A 25,115-nucleotide genomic window follows, 5' to 3' on the forward strand; every position below is an offset into this window, starting at 1 on the left:
CTATCGTTATTTGGATAGTCACGTGGATAGCTTTCACCTTTGGATGAGCTTTCGTAATCGGAATGAGGTCTTTGAGTGGACCTACCGTTATTTGAATAGTTTTCACCTTTAGATAAGCTTTCGTAATCGGAACGAGGTCTTTTGGTGGATCCACCGTTATTTGGATAGTTGTATGGATAGTTTTCACCTTTGGCTGTACTTTCGTAATCAGGATGAGGCCTTCGAGTGAATCCACCGTTATTTGGATAGTTTTCACCTTCTTCGGATGAACTTTTGGTGTCGACTTTGTTCCGGCCCGGAGGACGATTTCCGTTTAATATTAGAGGCCTGCCACCCGTTAATCCGGGAGGACCACGACCACCTGGCGGTCCTCTGCTACTATCCCCCCATTTATTATGACCCGGTGGTCCGGAAAAATCATTGTTCTCGTTCCACTTGGAGCGGCCTGGTGGGCCATTCACGGCTGTCTCATATTGATCAGGAAACCCAGTCGAGATTCGCACACGATCCTGTAGGGACACTAAAAGTGCATAATTTCTGCGTAAATGCTTCCACTAATTCTCGGAAAATCACATATATTTTCTTTATCACATATATATGAGAATATTATTAATTCCGCGTTGAAATTTAGTCAATCGCTAAACAAGAGACTATTATTTAGTGGAAAAAACCAATGAGCTAATTATATCAACAGATAAAAAGGGAAACACACACACACAGTGATAGAAATAAATTCTACAGATCACACTCTCAAGGATTCTTATGTATAGCGCGCGACTGCTTCGATCTTTGAACACTACAAAAACCGGTCAATGTAAACTTGTGAGGGAATTCGTGACCGCGCGTTAGTTCATGAATATTCAATCATCCTCCAGTAAGCGGGAATGACGTTCGGTTTCTGTCACATTTCCATTCTAGCTTCAAGTATAGAAATACTTCTTAGAAATATCGCGATGTGTGTGTTAATATCGAGACTACTCTCATCTCACATTGCACATTATTTACAATTATTGCGGATCGGATTTTATGGGCACGTCACTTTTATCCACGCCAGATTAATTTCACTGTTCGCCCGACGACCTGCCCGCGTTATGCGACGATACAGAAGCGCGTCGGATGAGAACGCGACGCTTAATCTCACAATTAAATCGCATCGCTGCGTTGGGCGAATTTTAGCGTTCTTCGCACGGAACTCCGTGAAGCGGTAAGACGGCGTCGGAAACAACAGCAGGAGCGCGGATCAAAACATTATGTAAGTTACTCACGCGACGGTAGTAAGGCAAGCAACGACAGAGCCACCGAGAATGCAACGCGTGCGGTCGTAATCGGCATGGCTTTCGCCGCTCATAGTCGATGAGGAACTGACCGTGAGTTCCACGTCAGGTCCAGTCAACACTCGGAATGCCCCACGATAACGTAGAGATCATTTTGCTAACGGCGCGAAGTGGAACTGTGCCAATGAAAGGTCTCGAGGATGATACCGTCAGCAAAAAACATTCGTAGAAACGTCCGTAAACCGATAACAAAATAAACATAAACAATTTGACTTATCGAGAATTGCGTTATCGAGAAATGTTTGCGTGGTCGCGGAATAATCTCTGCATGCGAAACAACTTCGACGAAATTTAACATTAATGAAAACGACTATAAATAAGATTATAATTTCTTCGTATAATATAGGGGAAGTCCGGGAGACTTGACCATAGAGGAGAGTTGAACCACTTCAAATATCTCGTTCAAATTTTGAACAAAGAGCTCAATTCGAGCCCGTTAAAACACGTTTGTCTCACTCACAGTCGAAACGCACTATCAAGCGTCATGTTGTCACGTGCTCGGATTGAGCTCTTTGTTCAAAATTTGAACGAGATATTTGAAGTGGTTCAACTCTCCTCTATGGTTAAGTCTCCCGGACTCCCCCTATATATTTTTTAATAATATTTTATCAATGTGATTTTATCCGGAGATTAACACCGTGTGGCCTGATCTACTCGCTCCGTTATATAGCTTCAGTTCAGTATACATAACTTCACCATTACTTACACCATGCATAACTTCATCAATGTGCTCGTTACCACCGAAAGTTGGCAACTTTCACGCATCGTATTACCCGCGATAAGAGCAAGAGTCGATAAATTCAAGCAACTCGGCGGAAGCAATAATCACGAAAATGAACGTTTTACTCCAGAAACATGGAGCTAAACACATATATAAGGTCCCGGAAGGATTACGCGAACTATGCACCGACATCGCACGCGAGGTTCGCTCTATGAAATCGTTATTTGACTTACCGCCGTCACGTCAAAGGACGATTAAATTATTATCTGATCCGTAAAGGTTCTACGCTCGCAACCGAGGAACATTTATTGCTTCGTTGCTGATTATGTTGAAGCGCTTTTGATCACACGGGAAAATGCTAAAGGTACCAACGTCGTCTATGTAACAATTTCACAACATTGGATGTCTTGATATTATTCGTTCGCAAACAGACGCTAATTGGAACGTTAAGCTAATTAATTACTGATGCACTCGCACCGGTACACACCAGTTTATCCCACGAATCATTATGTAAATTCAAAGGTCACGGAGAATGATCGCGTGTGTATATCATCCGCGTGCGGTAAAGTAATAAATCGCGCTATACTCGTGCATCGCGTTCTACGGTACAATTGTGCAATTGCAGTCGCGGTGAAAGTCGTAAACAATATTTTATTGGGGAGCCAGGCCATCGTGGGTGTACTTCACCGGAGCGGCTTGAGTTTAGAGCAGATCGCCCGCGCCGCGCCCAGGATTCAGGTATAGAATTTACTGTCGCGTGCCGGATAAGGATCCAGCAGTTAAATAATATTTCAGAGATTCTTTTCTACCTTTTTTGCGCTCAGACGGCGTTCCGCGCGTACTTGGACGCGGTAGACATGCGAGCGGCCCAGGTGTGCGACGGTAATTACACGGTGAATTATGTAGAAAAACAATTTTGCGGCGGGTGGATCCGCCGCGCGCCCGACATTTCTATAAAGCACAACGGGCAAAAAGTATGCGAGAGTAATTCCTCCCCTTTCGACCGCTAGACGCGACTTGCGACGAGAGATCCAAGGTATCTCTGCAAAGTATTCTGCAAGCGACGGGGGTCCCGCTGGAACAGGCGGAGAAGCATGCCACGATAATACAAGTATGCGCTAATTACTATACGAGATCTAACGAGGACCCCTCTATCATGGAGCTTTATCGTGGCTCGCGGCTCTTTGAGTCATTTTCGGTGTTATTAATCAGGCAGCTTTCCGCGGGCATTACGAGAGGATGCTGTTAAACGAGTCCCGCGGCATGATTCAATGGCAACGGGCGGCAGCAAGGACCCTCGAGATTTTGAGGAAGGCAGGAGCTTCGCAAGCGGAAGCGTCGAAAGCCGCCATTCTAATACAGGCTACTTACCGCGGGTACTACACGAGAAGGAACCTAAAAATGAAAATGAGTAAGATCACTCAGATGCGCCTCGGCGCACTAGAATAGTATTTAAAATCGTGCGCATGACTTTCCGTAGAGGATATACAACCGCAAGAGGAAGAAAAAGAAAGCGAGGTAGACATAATAGAACCCGGAGAGGCCGTTCAAGCAGTAGCTTGGCTGGATACGATGTACGAAGAATCAGGACTGACACCGATGAGAGCAAACGAAGCTGCGTCCGTTATACAGGTAAATTAAATAGCTGAAGTTATTTTGTATTATATTACGTAAAATTATTATATATTATATTTTGCCAGTTTTATGCCGAAAACCGAAGAGAAATAATTATCAATTGTCACGAATGTCATAGAAAGCTTACAGACGATATCGCCAGAAAAGAAGTGACGCTAATCCATCGGTAGAATCAACGAGATCAGCGGTGACGGGAGCAATTCTAAAAAATTTGCATCAAAAGGTTTTCGACGAAGTCATGGCCCGCGTAGAGATCCCCACGGAATTCGGTGATCGAGAGGACTTGATGGAAGCTGGCGAGGAACTTCAACGTGTTTTTAATAATCGATTGATGCGTGCTCGCTTGGCGGAGGAAGGTGACGATTTTGTAAAACAATAATATCACAGAGAAAGAGAGAGAGAGAGATTAAAATTATATTGTAAAAATTTTAAAAATACTAAAATATATTTATTCAAATATGCAAACAGAATACAGCGAAGAGAACCCCGTTCACGTAGAAGAGTTCGACGAATCGTTTAAAAAACTGGTGGACAATGGCATGTATTGGATCGACATGGCGGAAGATTGGCAAAAAGGTCGAGAAATCGAAGTAGAGTCGGAACGTGACGAAGAAACAGACACGTACGTGCAAGACTAGTGGACTCGGAGAGAGAGCCGAACTTTCCGCGAGGGGAAGAGAAAAGCGTCGCGATGCTGCGGAATCCTTTTCAGAGACCGGCGGGATGAGCCAATTAACATGGAAGCTGCGGGTGAACGGTGCGAGAAAAGAATCGAGACAACGAGCACAAAGAGTCCAGCAAGCGAAAAGCTGCCGAATGCCGGAGACACCGCGGATTTTAATGCACATGCTTACGTTCGATAACTCCGTTAACGTTCCGCGCTTCTGTAGCGAGCTTAAAATTTCCCCGGACGGAAACTGGCTCTCTAGCATGCGTATTACGAGTAAAACGAGTTAAAAGTTAATTGTCCCGCCTATGCAACGTTAATTTAATTCGGACAATACAGGCTAAACGGTTTCATGGACTTGTCGAAAATTTGATTTGCATAATTTTTATTCTCAACGTTTAGCGTTTTAATACTCTGTTACTATTTCGCTGCGTTAATACGGCGGGCAAATATTGCAAAAAAAAAGTTTTTAGTTGGAACGGAAAAAGGTGTAAAAGTTGCGAGGATTTTGCTTAAATTTTTCATGTAGCACGGATCAAAATGTAGAAGCGCAATTTCAAATAAATTATAAATCGTTTTTTATTCCAATGGCTGGTGCGCGCGATAAATGTTGGACGTTGAAAATAACCAGAAAATAGAAAATTGGCGTAAAAAGTCCGTGAACGTGTTTACGGAACGAAATTGAATTAGAAGACGCGTCTACAAGGCGCTCGACTCGAGCAACAGCGGGTGGCAGCCGTCTCGTTCAAAGGGGACTTCAATCGGTCGAATTCACCCTCTGGCGGCCCGTGTCGGCCACATCCACGACCACACGTCCTCGCGATCGCCGCGATTCCGCAGTTCTCGCAACGTGCAGCAGCTCGGCAAACGTGCTTTACGCTCGGTCCCTCGTGCGGAACCGCGTTTACGATCTCGAGCGGCGACTCCGGCTGATCGATGATTTCCGAAGTCAACGATTTGTTACACTCGTCCTTGTCCCCCATCCTGTCGCCCGATCGCTCCCTATCCCCGCACCTTCTGCCGCGCCACTTCCTGCCGGCTTTATATTTTTCAGCGAGGATGCACATAGAGTCCTTGTGATTGATAACGGCCACGCCGCTGTCGTCGTCCTCGTCTTCGCCATCATCGTCGTCGTCGTCGTTCTTCTCCCTGCATTCCTCGTCGTTCCGCTCACGAGAGGCAGGTATTATTCCAGAATACTCCTTCGAGTAACACTGCCGCGCGTACAATCGACTATTCTCGCCTCGCATCTGATCGCGCCAGCTTTTGTGCTGAGCTTTCTCGCCGGAGACGTCGCTCCCGCGCGTCTCGCATCTGCAATATGAATGATGCGAAGAGAGTGAATTAAACAGAGATTGCAGCTGCGGGGCGTTTTCATCCCCCTCAGTCACGTATCCTCCGTCTCACCCCTTTTTATTCATCCCGATTTCTTTCCTAAAATAACGATATTTTTTTTATAAAACTTGTTAGCAATGTGTATACGAAGTGCGACGATCGATACTTTACGTATGGGGATTTCCCTTAGTATTATAAAAAGATTTCTTATTAACCCCTTGACATTTATGCACGAGCTGTCGCGCTGCTGATAACAGCAATGCCGATGGAAGTAATCGCAACGATAATCGTGGCGATGGTGGCACCCGTCGCGGCTACGATCGCACGACGATCTCGACAGATTCGGAATAGAGTCTTCACGCGGATGACACTCGCATCGCCAGATCGAATCGACAATTTTCCGATGGGTCGCCGAGGCATTCGCCCTCGTCCACGCGTCTTTGACATCCGGACCGCGACCCCGACCATCGTTGATAACGACGCCCTCCTCCGCGCTGCCATGAAGATCGATGGATGTTCCGCGACAACTCGTCGACGCGAACTCCTTGCCCCTGTCTGCCGTAAAGTCGCCGCACGCGACCTTATCGTGCCTCTCGTGGGGTGCGGAGTCGCACGGCGGATTATTTACGGGGTCCACGTTCGAACGCGAGCACTGCGTTTTGCAATGATGATAGGATATTGGATGCAGGGATTGCGGGATCCGTTCTATCGTTCTGACAGCCTCGCTGCCGTCGGTCGATCTCGACGCTACGTCATACCTGCATTCGCGAAAGGGGGATGATTTTACGGGAGATGCTTTCAACACACGTTCCATTCCGCGCCATTTTCATTAATTTATCACTTGTGCCACATGGATTATAGATGACTCTTGGTATTAAAATTGCACTGATAATTATAATTTCAGATATTAATTATGTTTTTTTTTATAGCCAAAATATCAAACGGCCTGACCCACGCGGCACAAAATATGTTAATCATAGAGCGCTTTGCCTCTTTGCATGATTTTAAGACTTAAAACGTTCAAGGTTTGTCTTCTTTATTACGAGATTCGGTAAGGATCGTTTTTTAAGCGTGCCACATCTTTTCATAATACTTGTTAATGCAATAATGTAATAGGACAAGTATAATTGCTAGTTTATTTAGCGAAAACATCGCAAAACCGAGATATCTCAAATAAAGGCGAACCTGTCCCGGTCGAGCGATTTCGCAAATCCATTTTTGCGATCGGCGCGCGACGGCACGAACTCCTCGCACTCCCTGCTCGGCACTGTATCGACCGCATCTCCGCCGCTGCACTCGTCCCGCAGCTCCGAAATGTCCTCGCCGGCGTTTCTCGTCCGACAACAACTGCAGCCGATCGAGTTCTCCTTGTCGCAGGAACGGTCGTAGCCGCGATTCCGCACGCTCGCCGGACAAACGTGATCGGATCTCGAGTTGCATGCGCGTCTCACCAGCGTGGAGCTCGATCTCGCTTGATTGATGGGCCCTTCGCGGCTCGTCGCGGTTTCCTGCGTCTGGAAATGTGCATCCGTCAGAAGCGCCGATAATGAATCGCTCTCGATACGGTTGACGTGAATCATGATGTGAAATCGGAAGGAAATGAGATCTGGTCTATGATTCAAGAGCAAAAGTTATCACGGGAATCTTAAAACCCACACAACGCAACGAATGTGTCATTAATTATTATTTTTATTATACAATTATGATTTTCTATTTAAAAAAAGATGTCTTTTTCACGTGGCTGAACCGGTGTAAACCTTGGTGTTTCCGGATGTACGTTGTTCGACAGTGCTTTCGAGGCCGAAGTCTTTCGGAAATTTTCGGCGGGCACGTCGAAAAGCGATCGCCGCTGCGACAAGCTGATGAGACGACGACGGACAAAGCGACATTACCGAAAAGCGATTATGGCCGCAGCGAGCATCCCTGTGATGTGGTAACCGATTCAGACGATGGCCCTGATTACGATGATCGATTCTATATATTCGGAATAGCCGAGACACAGCCTTTACCTGTTGTCCAACGAAGCACAAAATATTTCCCGCGTGGAGGAAGGTTACCGATCAATATCGCAATCGACGCGTGTAATTTGTCAATTCATAGCATTCATACACGTGTAACACGGTCGTTCGCGTTAAGCTTCACGCTAACGATCAGTGACGATATTTTACAGATCGTTTCTTCGTACGCGATGTTCCATATTTGACGAATGTTTTAAGATTTTCATATTGAAATAATTCTATTAACATATTATGTATTTTAAGAATTGTATTCAACAAAATATGCATCGTCAAGTTTAATATTGAAGCCATTTTTCCTTATCGTTTTTCGTGCATTTTGAGCATTGAGCTCCTCGGAGATTAATAGCGACGCTTCGAGTCGCGTGAATACGCGGCAAAAATTCTCTCTCGAGCTTTCGCTTCCGGAGGAAGAATTCGCAACGACGGCGATCCAGGGCGTCCCGCTACCCAGCAAATTAAACTTTCCCAAAGTATCGGGTACGCGGCGGTCGCGTAACACGACGAAGGCTGCAAGTTTTCTGACGTAGCGGCTAACAGACCGCCAGATCCGGATAACGAGCGAGTCCTGCGGGCCGCCAGCGGCTTTATCGAATTTGTATCGAGCGGAACTTCGTCCCCTGCCACCCCCTTGCCTGCCCCCGGAACACGGACGCCTTGGTGAGGATTTGATCGCCGCCGCTGCTACTCCCTCCTCCCGTCAACCTAGCGGCGTTTAACGGAGCTAATTGCGACGATTGCTCGCTGTAAATGGGAACGGTGCGGTTTTATCGCTGTTTGCTAAATCGCGTTGACGTGGAAAACGGCAATCCGTTCCGCGCGGCAGAAACGCGACGATATGCAGAGGCTGTCGGTGTAAAAGTAGCTACTTAATTGGCAATAACGGTTTATTATTGGCTTTGCATAAAAAATTGCATACATTGTTATACATGTTATATATCTATCTATAAGTAAATGGGAGAGATGATAGTTTTACCGAGAGGAAATATATAAGATGGATTATTACTCTCGTGAGTACGCGAAAAACAAATAATCCTCGGACGAGCAATGGTAGACCTGTTTGTCCATCAAAATAAAATAACACTATTATTATTTCTCCATACATACATATGCTATACAAGAATCACATTCTTTGAGTGATCATCAAGATAAACTCTACAATTAATAAGTATCTATCTCGCCAACATTATTTTCATTACGTAATCTTACATTACCTCTCTTTTTCTCTATCTCTCTCTCTCTCTTTCTCACTAGCGTTCTCTCTTTCTTTCTTTCTCTTAGTATACCAAATTTAAATTATACAGTATAAATAATCTTTAACATTTTTACAAATTTTTACACACTGTTCAGTATTCTCCCTCCTTGAAATAGATTATTAAATTATAACTGTCGTAAGGAACATACAATTAAGTGCAAATAACACGATGCAGTTCCAACTGTTCATTTACATCAGATCCTTGCAGCTTGATTTTCGTCGCTCTGTTATTAATGTCACCCATTGAAACATCGTCGCTTTCATCAAATCGCATCGATCATCATCAAGATACAAGAAACGGAGCAAGAAACGCCGCTTGTAGTATTACGACTTTCAGTTCATCCACGGCGGACAGGATGTCGGTGGCTGATATGTCTGAGATATCGGCACCTGATAATGCTGCACTGTTTGTGGAGGATGCTGCGGCCGCGGTTGTTGGTGATGCGGCGGCGGTGGTGGCGGCGGATTGCAAATCGACTGCATCAATGGATGCGCATTGTAAGGCGGCGGTTTCGTCGTATAGGGCGGCATTTGATTGTACTCGACGTTCAACGACTGCTCTAACGCGGCGTTCTGAGTGGGAGAGCGATTACCGTCAGCGAGACCTAAGGACAGCACCACCACGTCCTTGAAGATTTTTAAATCGTCACATATTGTGCGTAAAAGAATTACGATAATATAGAGATTTTTTATCTTTAACTTTTATTATTTATATTGAAAAAAAGGTTGATGTAATAAAAAAGAATCGATTAATCGCAACGAGAAAAAAATAGGATGTTTAAGATCTTACGGTAAAAATTAGTTTGATGCGATGAATAAATCAAATGCCTACCTCGTGGCCTGATCTGAGGCGGAGGCAGATTAATAGGAGGTAATCCAGGACAAACTCCGGTAGGTTCCCCTTCCCTTGACGGTGGTCTATACCAAGGAACCCTCATGTGATGACTTTGCCATGGCGCCTGTGACGAAGGTGGAGGCGGTAGAGGTGGACCATTGCCGACATGAATATTTCCAGATTCAGCAATTATATTTTGATCATTTCCTATTTACAAAATATATCATACAATCTAAATTTGCATGGGAAATATAAAATATGTTTTATATTTATCGATATAACGACATATCATACACCGTACCTGAAGATAGTCCTGCAAGCTTTTGGTCCAGGTTCCGTTTTTCACCTAAACGATTAAGATACATGATATGAAGAGAATAGAATATATATTCTTAAGTAACTATACGTAACATAATATTGTATTTAACATGGCAATTATGCGATGAAATATTGTAATGTAATAATAAACTTAAAAATTCTCGCTATATCCAACAAAACGCGCATACACGCATAATTAATCTTGACGATTCCAATATCTATATTGAATGATATGTTATCGTTTACGAATAAAAAATGTAAAATTAATTTTTTTCTGAATTTAGATGCAAATCTAGTTGCGAGACGATTGCCAAGATTGTATCTGTATAATAAGAAGACTGCTGCCGGTTTTCATCTTCCGCTTGAGACGTATCACTGTAGCAATAAACAGAAATTTAGTTTTCTAAATTCATCTCTAATCTTACAAGACTAAATTAATATTAGGACAATATTTCACGCCATTAACCATTGCCAAATCAGTAGAGCGATTTGGCAATCACTATTTGAGTCTGAAAGCAAGCAATGCAATGTTTACGTTCTTGTGTATTAGATGGTTATCAATTACGCTAAAAATTTGAAGCCATACAGTTATTTGCTATCTGGATGTAAAGTTTATTTAATCATTAAAACTATATATTCTTCAAATTTCTTCGACTTTTTCCATGACAGATAACTGCTCAGAACACTGCAACAATAAAAACGATATCACTATATGATATACAAATCATGTGTTATTCCGTATTAATGTTACATAATATATAACATTAAATATATATAACTTTTTAAACGTAGTAGTCATCTATATCCCTCCTTGGTAGTAATCTCTGGTGGAGACGTATGTTTAACCTAAGAAATATAAAGTCCAAGGCACATTGAACTTAAAACAGTAACACGAAAAATATATATATGTATAATATGCCTTAACATAATCTAATAGTATTAAATATTGTTAATACTGGATAAACAAACACTGAAGTAGAAAATCACAGGTTACACTTGCATCTGAAAATGCAGATTTATTTAATAAAAAGGGCACTATAAAAAAAAGCATTAAAATTAATATACTTGAGACACCTTCGCAACTGTATGTAACACGTGCAGTGCTCTTTTTTGTCTAATCTAAAATAATAAAAATAAATTTAAAGATAACTATATATCAAAGCATTCTATGTAATGTGAGAATGCAATAATCCATGTTATTTCCGGATGTCCGTCTCTGCAGGTACCCTCAACAAATGCGTAAAAAAGCAATTCGCTAAGACGTAAATTAAAAAAGATCAAGGAAAGTTTTTATAAATATGCTTACCGCAAAATATTATTTACAATAATAATATACTACGGTCTAAGAGTATTAAGAAAACAATGCTAGATATCTATCCGAAACATATTTAGTAAATTTAATTACTTTTCATACCCAAATTATAGCTAAATGATTATATTATATCGGGTAATTGCCAATAACAAAGTTGTATTAAAGAAGGAATCCAAAGTCTCGATTAAGTAATTAAAGATAAATGCCTTCAAAAATACAATCTTTTTACTGACATATCTTTTTATAATATTCTGTTGCATTTTCCATTTTCAAAAGATACCCAGCAATTTTTTAGGCTAAATACTCTTAGTTACAGACCTGGATGTGGAGGTGGCATTAGCATCTTGTTTCGATCTCCATGTGGCAGACCCGCAGGTGTGGGTGATGGACCATGTAAGACTTGCTGTTGTCGATCACCTTCTCTGCTTAAACAATGCAGGTGTGAATTATTAATTCCAAAATAACGATTGTACAGAAACGTTTCAAGCATTAAGACAAAAATCACCTGATGCACACCCTCGGATACTTCTGAAATATGGAAAATACCTGGTTTTACCAGATCACAGTTAATGATGTCGAAACTTACATTTAGAATGTTCTTAAGAACGTAATTGTAATGTCGCAGAACATTACAATATACGTTCAAATAATCCATCTATGATTATTTTAACTTCTATTCTGCAAAATAGCAACTATATCATCACATATTTCGTCTCTTTTGGATCATTACTTATACTAAAGGAACATATAATTGGTGATTCTGGCAAAAGCTGTATTTAATGATTCTAATATAGATTTATGTATAACATGAGGAAAATGCAAGTATATTATTATCTTTGCACTATATTTTGCAAAGATAATAAAATTGCTTCATATTTTTTTTTAAATCTATACAACCATGCGAGATCCAAAAAAAGGAATAATATTCTGTGTGTGTGTGAAAGAGCAAGATATCTCCATGATTCCAAAATTATTAAATATTTATAAACAACGCAAAGTTGAAAATTTCTATCAAATTAAATTATTTTTAAAAACTCTGAGTTCACAAGCTCAAAAATAATTTATATCTTAACATGGATATATCTAGATCTTGCAGCTAATAATTCTTGTCCGTATAGTTATTAACGTATTAAATTTTGGAGAATAGCAATGAATATCTGTGAATAAAAAATATCTATTATATAAAAATCTCATAAAATATTAAAATTTCTTTTTCTGCACTTTTAATATTATTGTGCAACACCTTATAATGCAAAAGCAGGTTTCTGTAAGAAAATGACAATAATGACTTACATTTTCTTCATGTAATTCTACAATAATTTACAAAATTTACACTTGCTACAAGTGAAGCATAAGCGATCTGAAGCAGTTGTTTCTTTATCAATTTCTTTCTTCATATCGATAAAGTTCTTTCTAATCTTCGACTAAATTCATTGCACGTTTATGCTACAGTATCCTATGATTCTGAAAATCATCAGCTTTCTTAGTAGTATTTATTTAGAATTTTACACACTTGGTAGACCAACTTTATTCAAACACATAAGTTTTTTGTTCATCACAGTCTACCAAGGTATAACTAGTTATATAAAATTAGTAAAAAGTTACGTTAGTTTATATACTCCTCTATTATACATAGGTAATATGTACATAGGTACATAGATACAATAAGGTGCATTAATTCGATGAGTCATAGTAGCCTGACTTACCGGTCGCTGGGTCTTTAATAATCAACACGTGCGCTATTCATCGAAATATTAAAAAGTATAACGAGAAGAATAAGAAATAACTAGGTCTCTCTTTTTAATTCACCTTGATTTTTTTACGCCGATAAGTAAAGATACTATAACCCAGCGAATTAATCCTCCTTACTGTACACATAATGTTTACATTTTGTACACAAGGAGTATATAATGTAACTTTATCAGTTACATTAATTTATACATTATAGCATCTCTATAAATAATCTCTAAAAATAATTATATTCTCTCTTTCTTCGACTTACCCTGTGCCGTGCCGTTGCGCAGGTAACGGAGCACATTGGTATGGTGGTGGCGGCGGTGGTGGTTCCTGTGACATATATTTTAAAAGAGATTTGTAAGAATGATTTCTATCGCACATTTCAATCTGATGCGTACATATTTGCAGATCGCACTTTACCTGACCTCCCTCAACGTCCGAGAACCTTCTCTTTACTCCATGTGATTTTTGCTGTTCTGGCGAATCGGGTTTCTGCTCGAATTGCTGATGCGGCGGTTGCATCGTGTAATGTACTTGCGTCGGTATATGACCGTTTTGATATTGTATGTGGTGTTGAGGATGATATTGTATTTGTGCTTGAACTTGCGGTGGAGGTACATTATGAAGAGGTATATTCTGCGGTGGCAATTGCATCTATAAATAATTGATTAGGCCATCACATATTTTTCACGCGTCAAACAAAGAACACTAAATGTCAAGCGTCATTACCTGCAATTGCCCTTGTGGTTGTGGCATCTGCTGTGGCTGCTGAGCTTGGTATAGCCACGGAGCATTTTGCGGTGGAGGCGGTTGCGTTGGTGGTGGTACGCTGGTAAGAATATTCATGGAATTCGGCATCTGGCTGATTGACGGCGGTGGTACTATTTGCGGAGGGGGTACCGGCTGCGGCAACGGTCCCTGGTCCGGGCCCTCTTGCTGATGTTGAATTTCACCGCCGGGAGGAAGTGGCGGTTGTGGATGATGAGGAGACTGAGCGTTAGGTACTAGGAAAGTTTGCGCAGACGGTGGTGGAGGTACTTGTAAATGAAATGGCGGTGCGTGACCTTCGAATTGATGAGGTATCATATGTTGAGATTGTTCATGATTCTGTTGTAACTGAGGCGGAACTATATGCTCGCCGGACTGCAAGACAAACTGCGTTTGCGACTGTGACACGGGTGCCTGTACCTGTTGATACTGTATCTGATAGGTTTGCGGGACGGGAGGAGGTGGTTGATTCGGTGGGAAGTTTGGTGGCGGAAAATGAAGATGCAACAATGGCGGTGGCGGTTGTTGCGTTATATTGAGCGGCGCCGCTGGGGGAGGTTGTTGCAAATTCACATTAACGGTTTCGATAATTCCTTGGGATGGCGTAGCGGGCCTTTGCATGTTCGGTTGCGTATATACATACGACACTGCCCCACTCACCGGCGCGTTGCTGCTCGTTATGAAACTCTGCTGCGCCGGATTTTGTGGCGGCGGTTGACTCATGACATACATTTGCGCTACAGGCTGTGGCGAGGATTGCGATCCTGGTTGAAGTCCTTGGATTTGTAATGGTTGACCAGGATGTATCTGATATTGAACTTGACTTACTGTTGACGGAGGACCGATTAATTGTACTTGTCCAACAGGTGGTGGTGACATAAAAGTTTGTATTTCCTTTAATAAGAGAGAGAATAAAATTTGTTACAAAGAATTGTTCTTTTCAAACGGCTTTATGTAACACCACTTAATTTGAGTTTAATCACCTGAGCTTGTGGGGGTGGAACTAATGGTCCAGTATGAGGTGGTATATGTACTCCTGGAGGAGGAACTGATACACCAGGTCCTGGAGTACCAGCTACGGTAGCCGTAAGAATTGTTGCAGGCAAGGTTACAACATTACTTTGTGAATGTTGTATAATATCTGTTACATAAGGTGTAAAATATATATTAAAAAATGTATGTCAGTTTGAAAAAAATTGTATCTTTATAACAATTACTAATAATGCATGATTTGTATATCCTACCTTGATGCTGTATTGCGACCATGTTTGGTTGGCCTAAGCTACCGATATTCATAGTTTGGAATTGAGCTGTAAGCGGAAAAGAATCACATACAATTTATGTATGAATAAATAGTTATCTTAGTTTTGCAAAGTAAGAACAATAAATACATACTTTGCGGTATTTGGGATTGCTCTATGACTTGCTGAGGTTGTACTGGTGGTGGCTGTTGTTGAATATAGGTCTGTAATTCGGACTGTATCGTTTGAATTAAGTTGATGGCCAATTGTTTTGCATTTTGCAGTGCTTCTGACTTCGGATGCCTAAAGAAATAGTATTTTATTAATTATATCTTATCTGATTATAATCACTACATGCCACAAAATCTCAGGCGTTCTTACTCTATATACAAGTGAAGTGGTTCTGGAGATTCTGCTCCCAAAACTGGATCAATAAACTGAGATCCTCTTCCTCTTAAGGTTACATTTGCCCCAGTCTCGCCTCTAATATACATTAAATTTGCATCACCAACGCCTAATATTCGCCCGCGTAAGTCAAAACCTTGTGGCGCATTCTCGATACCAACACAAATCTTTTCCTAATAAATTGCACATCAGTTAATACACAAGAAAACTTGTTGAAATTGTAAATAAGATATAAATAAAAGATGTTATTTACCACACTTGTTACTCCAGAATGTAAGCTCATAAGAGGTGGCGGAGCATTTGTAAATCTGCTTGGTCTGTTTAGAGAACTCTGATGTTCCGTTTTAATAATTTCATTGATCTTTTGTATCGCCACTGTAAAATAAAATATCTATTAGATACGCGAATCAGTAATATTAAAATATAAAAAAATGATATGATACGATACGTACAATCAACGTTATGTTTTGTATGTCCCTGTATATAAAGATACAATGGCCTCTCATTTGGACAACGTAACTTTTCTTGTTCTGTCATAAAACGCCCGCGTGTCGATACAGTTGCTCCTATAAGTTAACGCAGAATATACAATAATAAACAATATCGATACATTCACATAAAGAACGTGTAACATAAGTCAAAATAAAAAGAAATTTACCTGAAAACGAATTAATTTCATCCTGCGTGTAGCCCTTGGTAAGTAAGGTTCTAGCGCTGGGTGGTGTCTCGTTAATCTCAAATTCCGACGTATAGGTTTCTCCATTTTTGAATGCTGCATTTGATGCTGTTATCTAATGACAAAATATACCATATCAATTTGTAAAGATACAATGATCACTCACGTGAATCGCAACTGCAACACACATACCTTATTGTTGGAGTCAGAACCTCTTATTTTTCCCTTAGCCATAGAGATAAAATGTACACTTCTGGAAGCAATGTGGCAATTCTCATGACCCCAACATTTTCGTGGGCTGCAAATTTCAATTAAAAGTGAGCCACCAGCTGATGGATTCGGAAGGAAAAAATGCAACAATTTACCTCAGCACGCGCCATAAAACTCCGCCAAACACCAAAGCTCATAAATCATTTGGTGTGATGGGTGATAGGTTAAAGCCTCAGGATAAAAAAGATTGACAGTCACATATGGATTGACAAACGCGCACACTTTACACAGGCGACTACTTTAAATGCTTAAGCTTCATTAAAGTCCTACTGCGATCACGTATTTTTCACGTACCGGTAGTTAAATGTCGAATTATAATAAAAATTCGCTCGATCGTAACCAAGAAGACTAGAGACCAGGAGACCGAACTCCAGTGGTGGGGGTGAGTCAAAATGTGGTCCGGCGCTGTTTGCAATATGGTCGCCGGCCAATTCATGAACTACGCTACGTGCTGGATAAGTTCGAATCTTTACGTTGTTTGTTCTCTAGTCTTCTTGTTTGTTGCAAACCGTTTAAAACAAAGTGAAATCATGTCTAAAGTGTGTTGCATTGTGAATTGTGAGAGTAAATGTCCCAATTTGGATTCGAATAAAAGGACGCTATTTGGATTTCCGAAGGTAAGTGTATTTGAAATTGTATTTGAATAAAAACAAGTGTTCGTTAAAAAAAAGACTGAATAAAAGTTATATTATTAAAGTTATAATATATATCTAAAGTTATGTAAAAATATAGGGAGATAAATATAAAGGAAAAACCATAATTTTATTTAAAAAAAATTACATTGCATTTTACACATCCAATATCAATAAACATTTTTATGTACAATTTAGCTGTTCTGAGGAAGCTATTATCAATTTCATTACAAAAATTTATATGCTTTGAAAAACCAAGAGTTTATCAATACAATTCAAACTTTCAACAATATCTCTCACTGATTCTGGCTCAGGTATTAGCCACTTTATATGGTTTTGTTTAAAATATATCTCTCCGTTCATGTTCGAGAATCAATGATCATATTTAATTTTATAGTATAATCATTCTCTGCTTTAGCAAATATTATGCGGTGATCTTGCGCAACAAATCCCCAACTTTCATGTGGCAACTGAATGAGTTTTGCATTTTTTTGTAGATATTTAAATAGACAATTTTTGCATGTCTTTGCAATCCTGTAGTCGCCGTGTATTTCGCAACCTGCTTTTACGAATCTTTCTTCAATTTCTTCTCGATATTCGCCCATGTTTGCATCAATTACTTTTCCAGACTCAGTGCCCTATGCAAAAAAATTCAATTAATTATATTTCACAACACAGAATATCGTATTTTTTTTATCACTTGTTTTATCCAAAAAAAGTTTCCTATGTGAACTTCGTCGTTCCTAAGTATCATATATTATTTATTAATACTTACGACATCAAAATTAAATTCAGTGTTTACATCTGCCAAGATGCCAAGCTGATGTTCTTGGTTATGTTGCACGAAGCTCTTGCACCATCTTGCACCGGAAATCCAGCACGCCGTAGTTCATGAATTGGCAGGCGACCATACTGCGAACAGCGCCGGACCACATTTTGACTCACCCCCACCACTGAAATTTTAAGGAGTTTGGTCTCCTGGGGCCCGATTCTCTAACGAGAAACGTATACGCAAACTCTGCTCTAACAGAAAGGCTGCAAATTGATTGGCTATCGCACAGTTTTTAGCCAATAAGCTTGCAGCTTTTCTGTTAGAGCAGAGTTTGCGCATACGTTTGTCGTTAGAGAATCGGGCCCCTGGTCTCTAGTCTTCTTGATCGTAACTAATCTCGCGGATAGAAAGACCGAAATGCTCTTTCGATGACTTTCGGAACGCACCGATATTTTAGACGTGCGAATCAGATTCGCGGAACCTGCGCAGTAACCACTGTAACCAGTCACGACAGCTGTCAACGATGTTATACCCACGGTCTTACATACAGGGGCTGTATTCTGTTCCGCTAAAATCTGCTTACCGACAATTGTCGATATCGTTGCGCAGCTTTTACACGATATGAAAAACCTGCGCAACGACACCGACAATTGTCGGTAAGCGGATTTTACCGGAACAGAATACGGCCCCAGGTCTGGAAACTTCAATGGTGGGGGTAGGTGGCTTAATGAAGTTGTATTTAAGGCGATGCTGGAGCCGTCTGTTTTACCGGCATTTTTTGTCGGCACGTAGGGTCGTATTAATTTGACAGAATTAAAAATCCTTCTTCAGAATTGCAGTACATACATTAATGATTCGGGGGAACTCCGATTTTATATAGAAAACGAGAAAAAATTACGGAAGTACAGATTTCCTTATCCTACTTTTATCCCAATATGGCGTCTCGAGTTGCGGCGAGCTGTCAGCTCGTATCAAGATGTATTTCATATAAGAGATATACCATTGGTACGAACGCGAAAACAAGTTCCCCCGAATTGCACAACAAGAAAAACATCGATAAACCCTCCAAATCAAGATTTGGAAGCGTAATATAAAAGTATAATGTCGATGTGCATCGTGCGTATGTGTGCGTGCAATGTAGCGTGCTATCCTTGTCTATATCTTTGTCTATACAAGGACAGATATAGTCGGTGAGCACTTCTTTATCGACGCTCATCGAGTTCGGCTACGGCTCCAGCATCCCCTTAAACTTTCTGTTAATTGATTTCATCTCTCGACGGATTTTTTATGTAACGGGATATTATTATGATAATGTATTACAGTTTATTAGAGGGATTTATTTGATTGATTGAAAAAGTCTCTGTAAAGCACGAAACGCTCCCAGTTATTTTGACGGAATATTAAACTATAATATTATTTAGAATCCTGTTGTTCGGTATTGGCTCTTGTTTTATCTAAATATAAACTATATTTAAGTAGGTAGTAATATAAACTAGGAAAATTATTTGACAATCATTAAAATTATTCGCATATTTTCCAACAATTTTAGGAAAGTTAACGATTTGCTCATAAAAAAATAAAAAATTATTTTTAAATTACAAAATAAGTTTTCTTTATTATTATATAATAACAATAGTATTAATTATTCATTAATCCTCGGTCTCGGCTTTATATATATATATATATATATGTATCATCATATATATATATAATGACAATAAATGTCATAAGTAATTATTATTAAGTACGACAAGACCTAGGTGCGCGCGCGCGCGCGCGCGCGAGCGCCGAGATATTAACAAGAAGCCTTACTAGCACATAGACGTATATAACGTCTATGGTGATTACGCACACGTGATGGAATAGTGAACACACACATGATGACAGTGCGATCTTTTACGATTAATATATAATTGATGATTGGTTATACAAGGTGTCCAAAGAAAGCAACGCGTAGATTATCTCTATAAATTACAAACTTTTCCATAAATAACCTTTATCTGTACAAATAGCATTTTTGTTCAATATTAATATTAAACAAAATCATCGATAACAGATTTATAATAATCTCATAAAAAAAATATTTAATATTTTTTAATGCACGATTTATTTTAATAAAAAAACAAAAAAAGCATGTTAAAAAGGGTGATGATATTAATGTCGCAAAAGAATATTTTGCGGAATAAATCTATTTAATTATTTAACATTACATGTACATCTTTTCTATCTATATGATTAAATATAATCATAAATAAAATGGTATATGCGCGCTATATTTTGAGGAAAACAATATCGGACTTACGTCTATGCAGTATGCTTATCTCTAAAGATGCTAAGGATAACAATGTTATCTCGTTAGCTAGCACCATTCATTATTAACAAAACTCAAACTTCAAATATGTTTTCTCGAATCGTTAATAAGGAAATACATAAAAATTCTATTAAATTTGAAATAAATCATCAAATAAATAGATAAAATTTTATTAGAGAACAATAAAAAATGGTGTTTTATATTACTTTCGTTCGACTATTTTTCGTATTTAGTTACAGCAACAAGATTCAATCAGATTCTACATTGCTCTTCGCACTGTGACTACCAAAATACTAACTTTTACTAAAAAATACTTCACATGCTTTAGGCTTTTATTGCGTTAATTACTTTTGCATTGAGAAGTGCTATATATTCAACTATACTTACAATTTCAAATTATATTAATATACATATTCCGAACGAGAAATGTTTAGGCGAAATCAGAGCGTACACATTCTTTTGGTTAATCTCCCTCTTGTACTTATTTTCGTGATCTTTTTTTCAACATTGTTATACAACTACATTTTTTGGTTTACACGAATCTCAATTAAAACGATAGAAAAATAGATTATACATCTCCAATTCTAAACATCGATCTTACTTGTATAATTAATAATTAACGTATGAACTACAGGTAATACATTCAAATAATCTTAATACTTAAATCCGAAAGACGAATAATATATTCCGTAATATTTGCGGAAAGATCAAAATGTATATAATAGCATTGTTGATTTATTGTAGATATTATATTATAAGATTTGCGTATCTCTTAAGCGTTGAATTTATCAAACTTATTTAATAAAATCAAGATGCATTATCTATAAAATTATGAAAAAATCTTGGGTTAACTCCTTTGGCATGCCCATAGATCACTTCTTTAAATCAAATCACTGCTTTAAACGATCACAAGATATTATAATTGACAAAATCCAGCATATTTTATACATGATTTAGGTAATTTATCTGATATTCAGTCAAGCAAGTACCAGGAATGTCATTATACGCGAATGATATTACATGTAAAAGATAAGCTCGGGTATTTGACCTTCATCAGTAGATGTGCCATTATTATCTCCCAACTCACTGCTAAATTTGAATTTAACTTTCCCATTTCCTGAATCACAATCCACCAACACGCTTTTCATTCCTTTTGTGCCATAATATGAGTATGGCCCCTGAAAAATAAATATATAAATATTTTTTTATTTACATATTCCCGTATATAATAATTAAATAATAAATCAGATACAGCAAAATACAACATAACAACCTTGAAAGTTGCTGATGCCGTATAAATCGTATTTGGTAAGATTTCCGCTAATTCTTTAAACATTAGACGGTATGTGTACTTTGATCCATCACAGCTGAAACTTGTTGCATTTGTAGCTATCACCTTTCCTGATGCGGTGTGAATTAATTCGACTGTTACTTCATATATCGCTGGTTCTTGCGTGCTACCGTAAACTCCATAACCAAGTAGAAAGATACGTCTATCCACACTAAATCTGCAAGAATTAAAATGTTCGATTACATCGGGCATCGGTGATTTCCATCGTTAACTATACGCACGGAATACGGATTATAATTTTTTACCGAATGCGATCACTAGTTCCGAAATATCCCCATCTACTCTTTGTATGTTGAAACCTGCATACAGTCTGTTCCTTGCCTGTCATACAACACCGCGGCATCGTTAGAAATCCCACCGCAGGTTTGGGATTCAGTATGAAATACGAGAATAAAGATAAGACCTGTAAAATTTAATTGTAAATTTTTAGAGTGTAAACCTTTTTTAGCTTAAATGTAACAATTATCATATGTATCGAAAGAATGTTGTAATACTAGCCTCTGAATAATTTAACAATCCAGATTGTGCTGGACCCGCTGTAAATTCCTCTTTCGACATAAGGGGAAAACGAACCAAAGACAAAGCATCGCCCAAAACCAGACGTTGATTTTCTGGAGTAACTGATAATTGCTGCCTTACACATTCAGCTTCTGACCACCTGTACAAAAATATAAGTATTATGTAGAATGAACGGTACACATTTCACCCCTCCCACCCACAGCGTTGGAACATACCTTAGAACAGCTTGAAACAGTTTAGATTCCCTAACACGAAGAGTATCTCTTTTTAAGACTATCATCAATGTATCGATATCGATATCTGTGAACCCATCTGCATTGAAGGCCTCAGTCGTGAATCTGTCTATGGTGTCCAAACATACCGAGGCTAATTGCGGTTCGTCAAAGAGACGGGCTTGCGTCAACAGCAAAAAAGCATTGTCACTCGTCAAATTATTTTTCAAAAAATCAACGCAATGCTTCTCTAAAGCGGCCACCGCGTATTTCTTAGCAGTATATAACGTCGTCATCACAGTTTCAGGATCTATCTGTATTTCATCAGTGTATAGAAAAAGGAGCACTGCCAAAAATGCAGCAGGCTCTACATCAGGTACTTCTATTTCCGAAGAAGCTGTCGCAAGCGTTCCGTTAAACATTGCGTCGAATACAGCACTTCCAGAGGACAGGACTAGTTTGTGAGCTGGTATACGTTGTTGTTGCGCGCCTCTTCCCACCAGGAAAGTCACGTCTGACAGTATTTCATTGTTAAAGAGGAATACAATCCTTTCGCGCATCGTTGCCTTTGTACCTTGCCAGTTGTACATAACTGCAGGTTGATTCTGCGTGGTGGAGTTCTCCAAAGTAGCGTTATTCTGCGCTCGTCCATCCAAATACGATGTGTTTGCCGCGTTAATAGGTGGCCGGCTGAAAGTGCCAAGAATACGACTATATCAAATAACAAATACTAACAATCTCGCCGAAGATCATAATAAATACTTTGAGTTTTTTCGAAAAACATTCAAAGAAACTTGGACAAGCAATGCTAATTCCACGCGTTATCTTACTCCGGGCGGAGTAAAATTGCTTACTTATCGCTGTTCGCGAACGAGGCCTCGCTCCGCGCGGCGGACGAGCTCGGCGGCTGGTCCTCGTCGCCGACGAAGTTGAGCGCGCGCCGCGCCCGGGAGAGGGTGATGTTTCGCAGCGGCTCCCTCAACGACGACGGCCCGCTGCTGCCGCTGCCGCTGCCGTCGGCCACGACGCCATCGCTGCTGGCCGCTGCCGTCGAGGCCGCCGAGGCCGTCGAGCCGCCGGCAGCCAGCGTCGCGTTCTCGGTCGTCGCAACGTCGCGCTCGTCCTCGGGATGCGCCGCCATCAGTCGCAGGCCCTGCATCCGCGACGCAATATTCGGCACGTCGTTCAGGGCGGTCTCCGTAGACATGTTCGCGCACCAGACGTAGTACTTGTCCAGGTACTGCCCCGTCTCATTTAATCGCGTCGCCTCGCGCCAACGCGAGCGGCGGCGGGCGCGGTCCTCACTCTGGTTATCCCCGAGCCGCGATCGCGATTCTCTCCTCCGAGCGCGCCGGGTTCTCGGCGAGAACGAGATGCGTCAAGACGCCGAGAGACACGCACGCACGACGACGCGCGCTACAGCGACATCCTGCTGCCGCGGCTCCTCACCGTTGACCGTTCCCCCGGCCGTTCGCTCCCCAGTAGGCGAGAGGAAGGGATTTCGAGGGATGATAGATCCGCGCGTCGGCATGAATGAAACCTAAAATATCTCGCTTTAATAATCAGCTGCCGAGTAATTAGCTGCTGTCTATTATATTTCCTATAACAATGCATTTGTTGTATCGTCTTTGATATTTATACATATTGCGATATTTTAAACTTAATTTTTATATATTAAATCTCTGCTCGTTCGAACTGCACTTTCTGCACTTGTTTCTGTCTTCTCTCTCTCTCTCTCTCTCTCTCTCTCTCTCCCTCTCTCTCTTTCTCTTTTTTTCTCTTGCTCCGAAATCGAATGCGCGAAGTGTAATTGGAGCAAATATTACTGCGGGAGCCAATCGACGCTCCGCTCTTGCGATACTTCGAGAATCGCAATATCGCTCGTCGATAAAGACGGTTGACCCCATCAGTCTCAGTTAACGGAAGGCATCGCGGCGGGTGAGATTGAGTTCGAATCCTTCCGTATATCTCGCGATCGTCAGGGCTCCAAAAGTGGCTCTCGCGCACGAAGAACCGTCAGAAGTGTCTCGTAAAGTGTCGGTCGTAACGCGAACGCTGTGGTACGATCGTTATACATACGGATATCGCGAGTGCGGCATATCGAATGCTTCTGTGTGCCCGGGATGTACCAGGATATACGTTCAGTGAATTGTGACCCTTCTGGACCGCTGGATTACACCGATTTTGAAGGCCTCTGCAGCACTGAAGCCCTAGACGTGCGCCTGATAAAAAATCTGCCACTAGGTACTGTTTTTTCGTCGATAATGCGAATATGCGACAGATTCGTCAAGTAAACCTCCGTGCAACCGTAGCGTCACTTGCCATCGCGGGATGGCATTAGCTGGCGCGAGTGGCGCGTACGTGCGACAGTTCTGTTAACTTCGTACGACGGATTCGTGAGATTCTAACTTCGTGCGGTCGTAGTATTACTCGTAGCGATATTGCAACAGTAATAATAATACGATAAATTTTCTACAGAATAATTATGCATAAACAAATTGAAAGATGTGCAGTACTTGTATATTTGTAATAATTAGCGAAATTTATAGATGATAATAATTGGCAGATCACGATCATTTTTTACATCATTGCCTACAGTTGCCTTCTAGATTAATTAGTTTAACTCGAAATTTTTTACTAATGTTGTTCTTGCTTTATATTTAGAAAATATATCATGCATGAGTCTGTTAAAATATGCGGTAAAATAATTAGCGGTGATCGCGATAATTTCCTGTTTTAGTCATGATCATTGCTTGTAATTGCTTTGTAGATTAGAAACGCAAAATTTCTATAG

General features: G+C 40.3%; 5 protein-coding genes and 1 long non-coding RNA gene across 9 annotated transcripts in view; 2 read left to right on the forward strand and 4 right to left on the reverse strand.

Moving 5' to 3' along the window:
• Positions 1-1,386, reverse strand: part of LOC112454347 (modular serine protease-like) — a 4,699-nt gene extending 3,313 nt beyond the window's left edge. Inside the window, exons 1-2 of the mRNA XM_025015677.1 lie at positions 1,266-1,386; positions 1-520 (exon numbers count right to left, since the gene is read on the reverse strand). The exon at positions 1-520 is cut by the window's left edge and continues 177 nt beyond it. Of these exons, the coding sequence (XP_024871445.1) occupies positions 1-520; positions 1,266-1,332 (587 nt within the window). The 5' untranslated portion in view covers positions 1,333-1,386. The remainder of the gene's footprint in view (positions 521-1,265) is intronic.
• A 536-nt stretch (positions 1,387-1,922) lies between these two features.
• Positions 1,923-4,881, forward strand: LOC112454348. The gene is made up of 9 exons (XM_025015679.1): positions 1,923-2,257; positions 2,335-2,419; positions 2,681-2,793; positions 2,880-2,937; positions 3,066-3,166; positions 3,268-3,466; positions 3,554-3,687; positions 3,809-4,046; positions 4,159-4,881. Exons 1-9 carry the CDS (start codon positions 2,168-2,170, stop codon positions 4,326-4,328), a joined length of 1,188 nt encoding a protein of 395 aa, XP_024871447.1. The 5' UTR covers positions 1,923-2,167; the 3' UTR covers positions 4,329-4,881.
• Positions 4,882-8,971: 4,090 nt separating this feature from the next.
• LOC112454331 (extensin-like) lies at positions 8,972-16,914 on the reverse strand. 2 transcript variants are annotated; one of them, XM_025015644.1, is made up of 16 exons: positions 16,620-16,914; positions 16,447-16,552; positions 16,237-16,369; positions 16,031-16,144; positions 15,832-15,953; positions 15,555-15,751; positions 15,328-15,476; positions 15,177-15,242; positions 14,916-15,073; positions 13,894-14,826; positions 13,585-13,818; positions 13,430-13,494; positions 11,746-11,849; positions 10,099-10,143; positions 9,795-10,004; positions 8,972-9,567 (listed from the first exon to the last, which is right to left on the reverse strand). In XM_025015644.1, exons 2-16 carry the CDS (start codon positions 16,486-16,488, stop codon positions 9,296-9,298), a joined length of 2,844 nt encoding a protein of 947 aa, XP_024871412.1. In that variant the 5' UTR covers positions 16,489-16,552; positions 16,620-16,914; the 3' UTR covers positions 8,972-9,295. The 2 variants fall into 2 exon arrangements, with proteins under 2 accessions (XP_024871412.1, XP_024871413.1); XM_025015645.1 differs by having other exon boundaries at positions 9,474-9,589.
• Positions 16,915-17,267: 353 nt separating this feature from the next.
• Positions 17,268-18,440, reverse strand: LOC112454349. Of its 3 annotated transcripts, none has more exons than XR_003040714.1 (3): positions 18,375-18,440; positions 17,932-18,109; positions 17,268-17,794 (listed from the first exon to the last, which is right to left on the reverse strand). It is a non-coding gene; the product is annotated as an uncharacterized LOC112454349 (long non-coding RNA). The 3 variants fall into 3 exon arrangements; XR_003040715.1 differs by lacking the exon at positions 18,375-18,440 and adding an exon at positions 18,270-18,284; XR_003040713.1 differs by lacking the exon at positions 18,375-18,440 and having other exon boundaries at positions 17,932-18,146.
• Positions 18,441-20,393: 1,953 nt separating this feature from the next.
• LOC112454332 (BTB/POZ domain-containing protein 1-like) lies at positions 20,394-24,483 on the reverse strand. Its single transcript, XM_025015646.1, has 7 exons — positions 24,401-24,483; positions 23,176-23,861; positions 22,325-23,011; positions 22,089-22,248; positions 21,836-21,993; positions 21,513-21,747; positions 20,394-21,417 (listed from the first exon to the last, which is right to left on the reverse strand). Exons 2-7 carry the CDS (start codon positions 23,526-23,528, stop codon positions 21,256-21,258), a joined length of 1,755 nt encoding a protein of 584 aa, XP_024871414.1. The 5' UTR covers positions 23,529-23,861; positions 24,401-24,483; the 3' UTR covers positions 20,394-21,255.
• The window catches only part of LOC112454335, a 53,028-nt gene continuing 52,332 nt past the window's right edge, over positions 24,420-25,115 (forward strand). The window contains exon 1 of the mRNA XM_025015654.1: positions 24,420-24,565. Within this exon, the coding sequence (XP_024871422.1) occupies positions 24,445-24,565 (121 nt within the window). The 5' untranslated portion in view covers positions 24,420-24,444. The remainder of the gene's footprint in view (positions 24,566-25,115) is intronic.

Source organism: Temnothorax curvispinosus, unplaced genomic scaffold (genome assembly GCF_003070985.1).
Source record: "Temnothorax curvispinosus isolate PA1 unplaced genomic scaffold, ASM307098v1 QBEX01005011.1, whole genome shotgun sequence".
NCBI classification, from domain to species: domain Eukaryota; kingdom Metazoa; phylum Arthropoda; class Insecta; order Hymenoptera; family Formicidae; genus Temnothorax; species Temnothorax curvispinosus.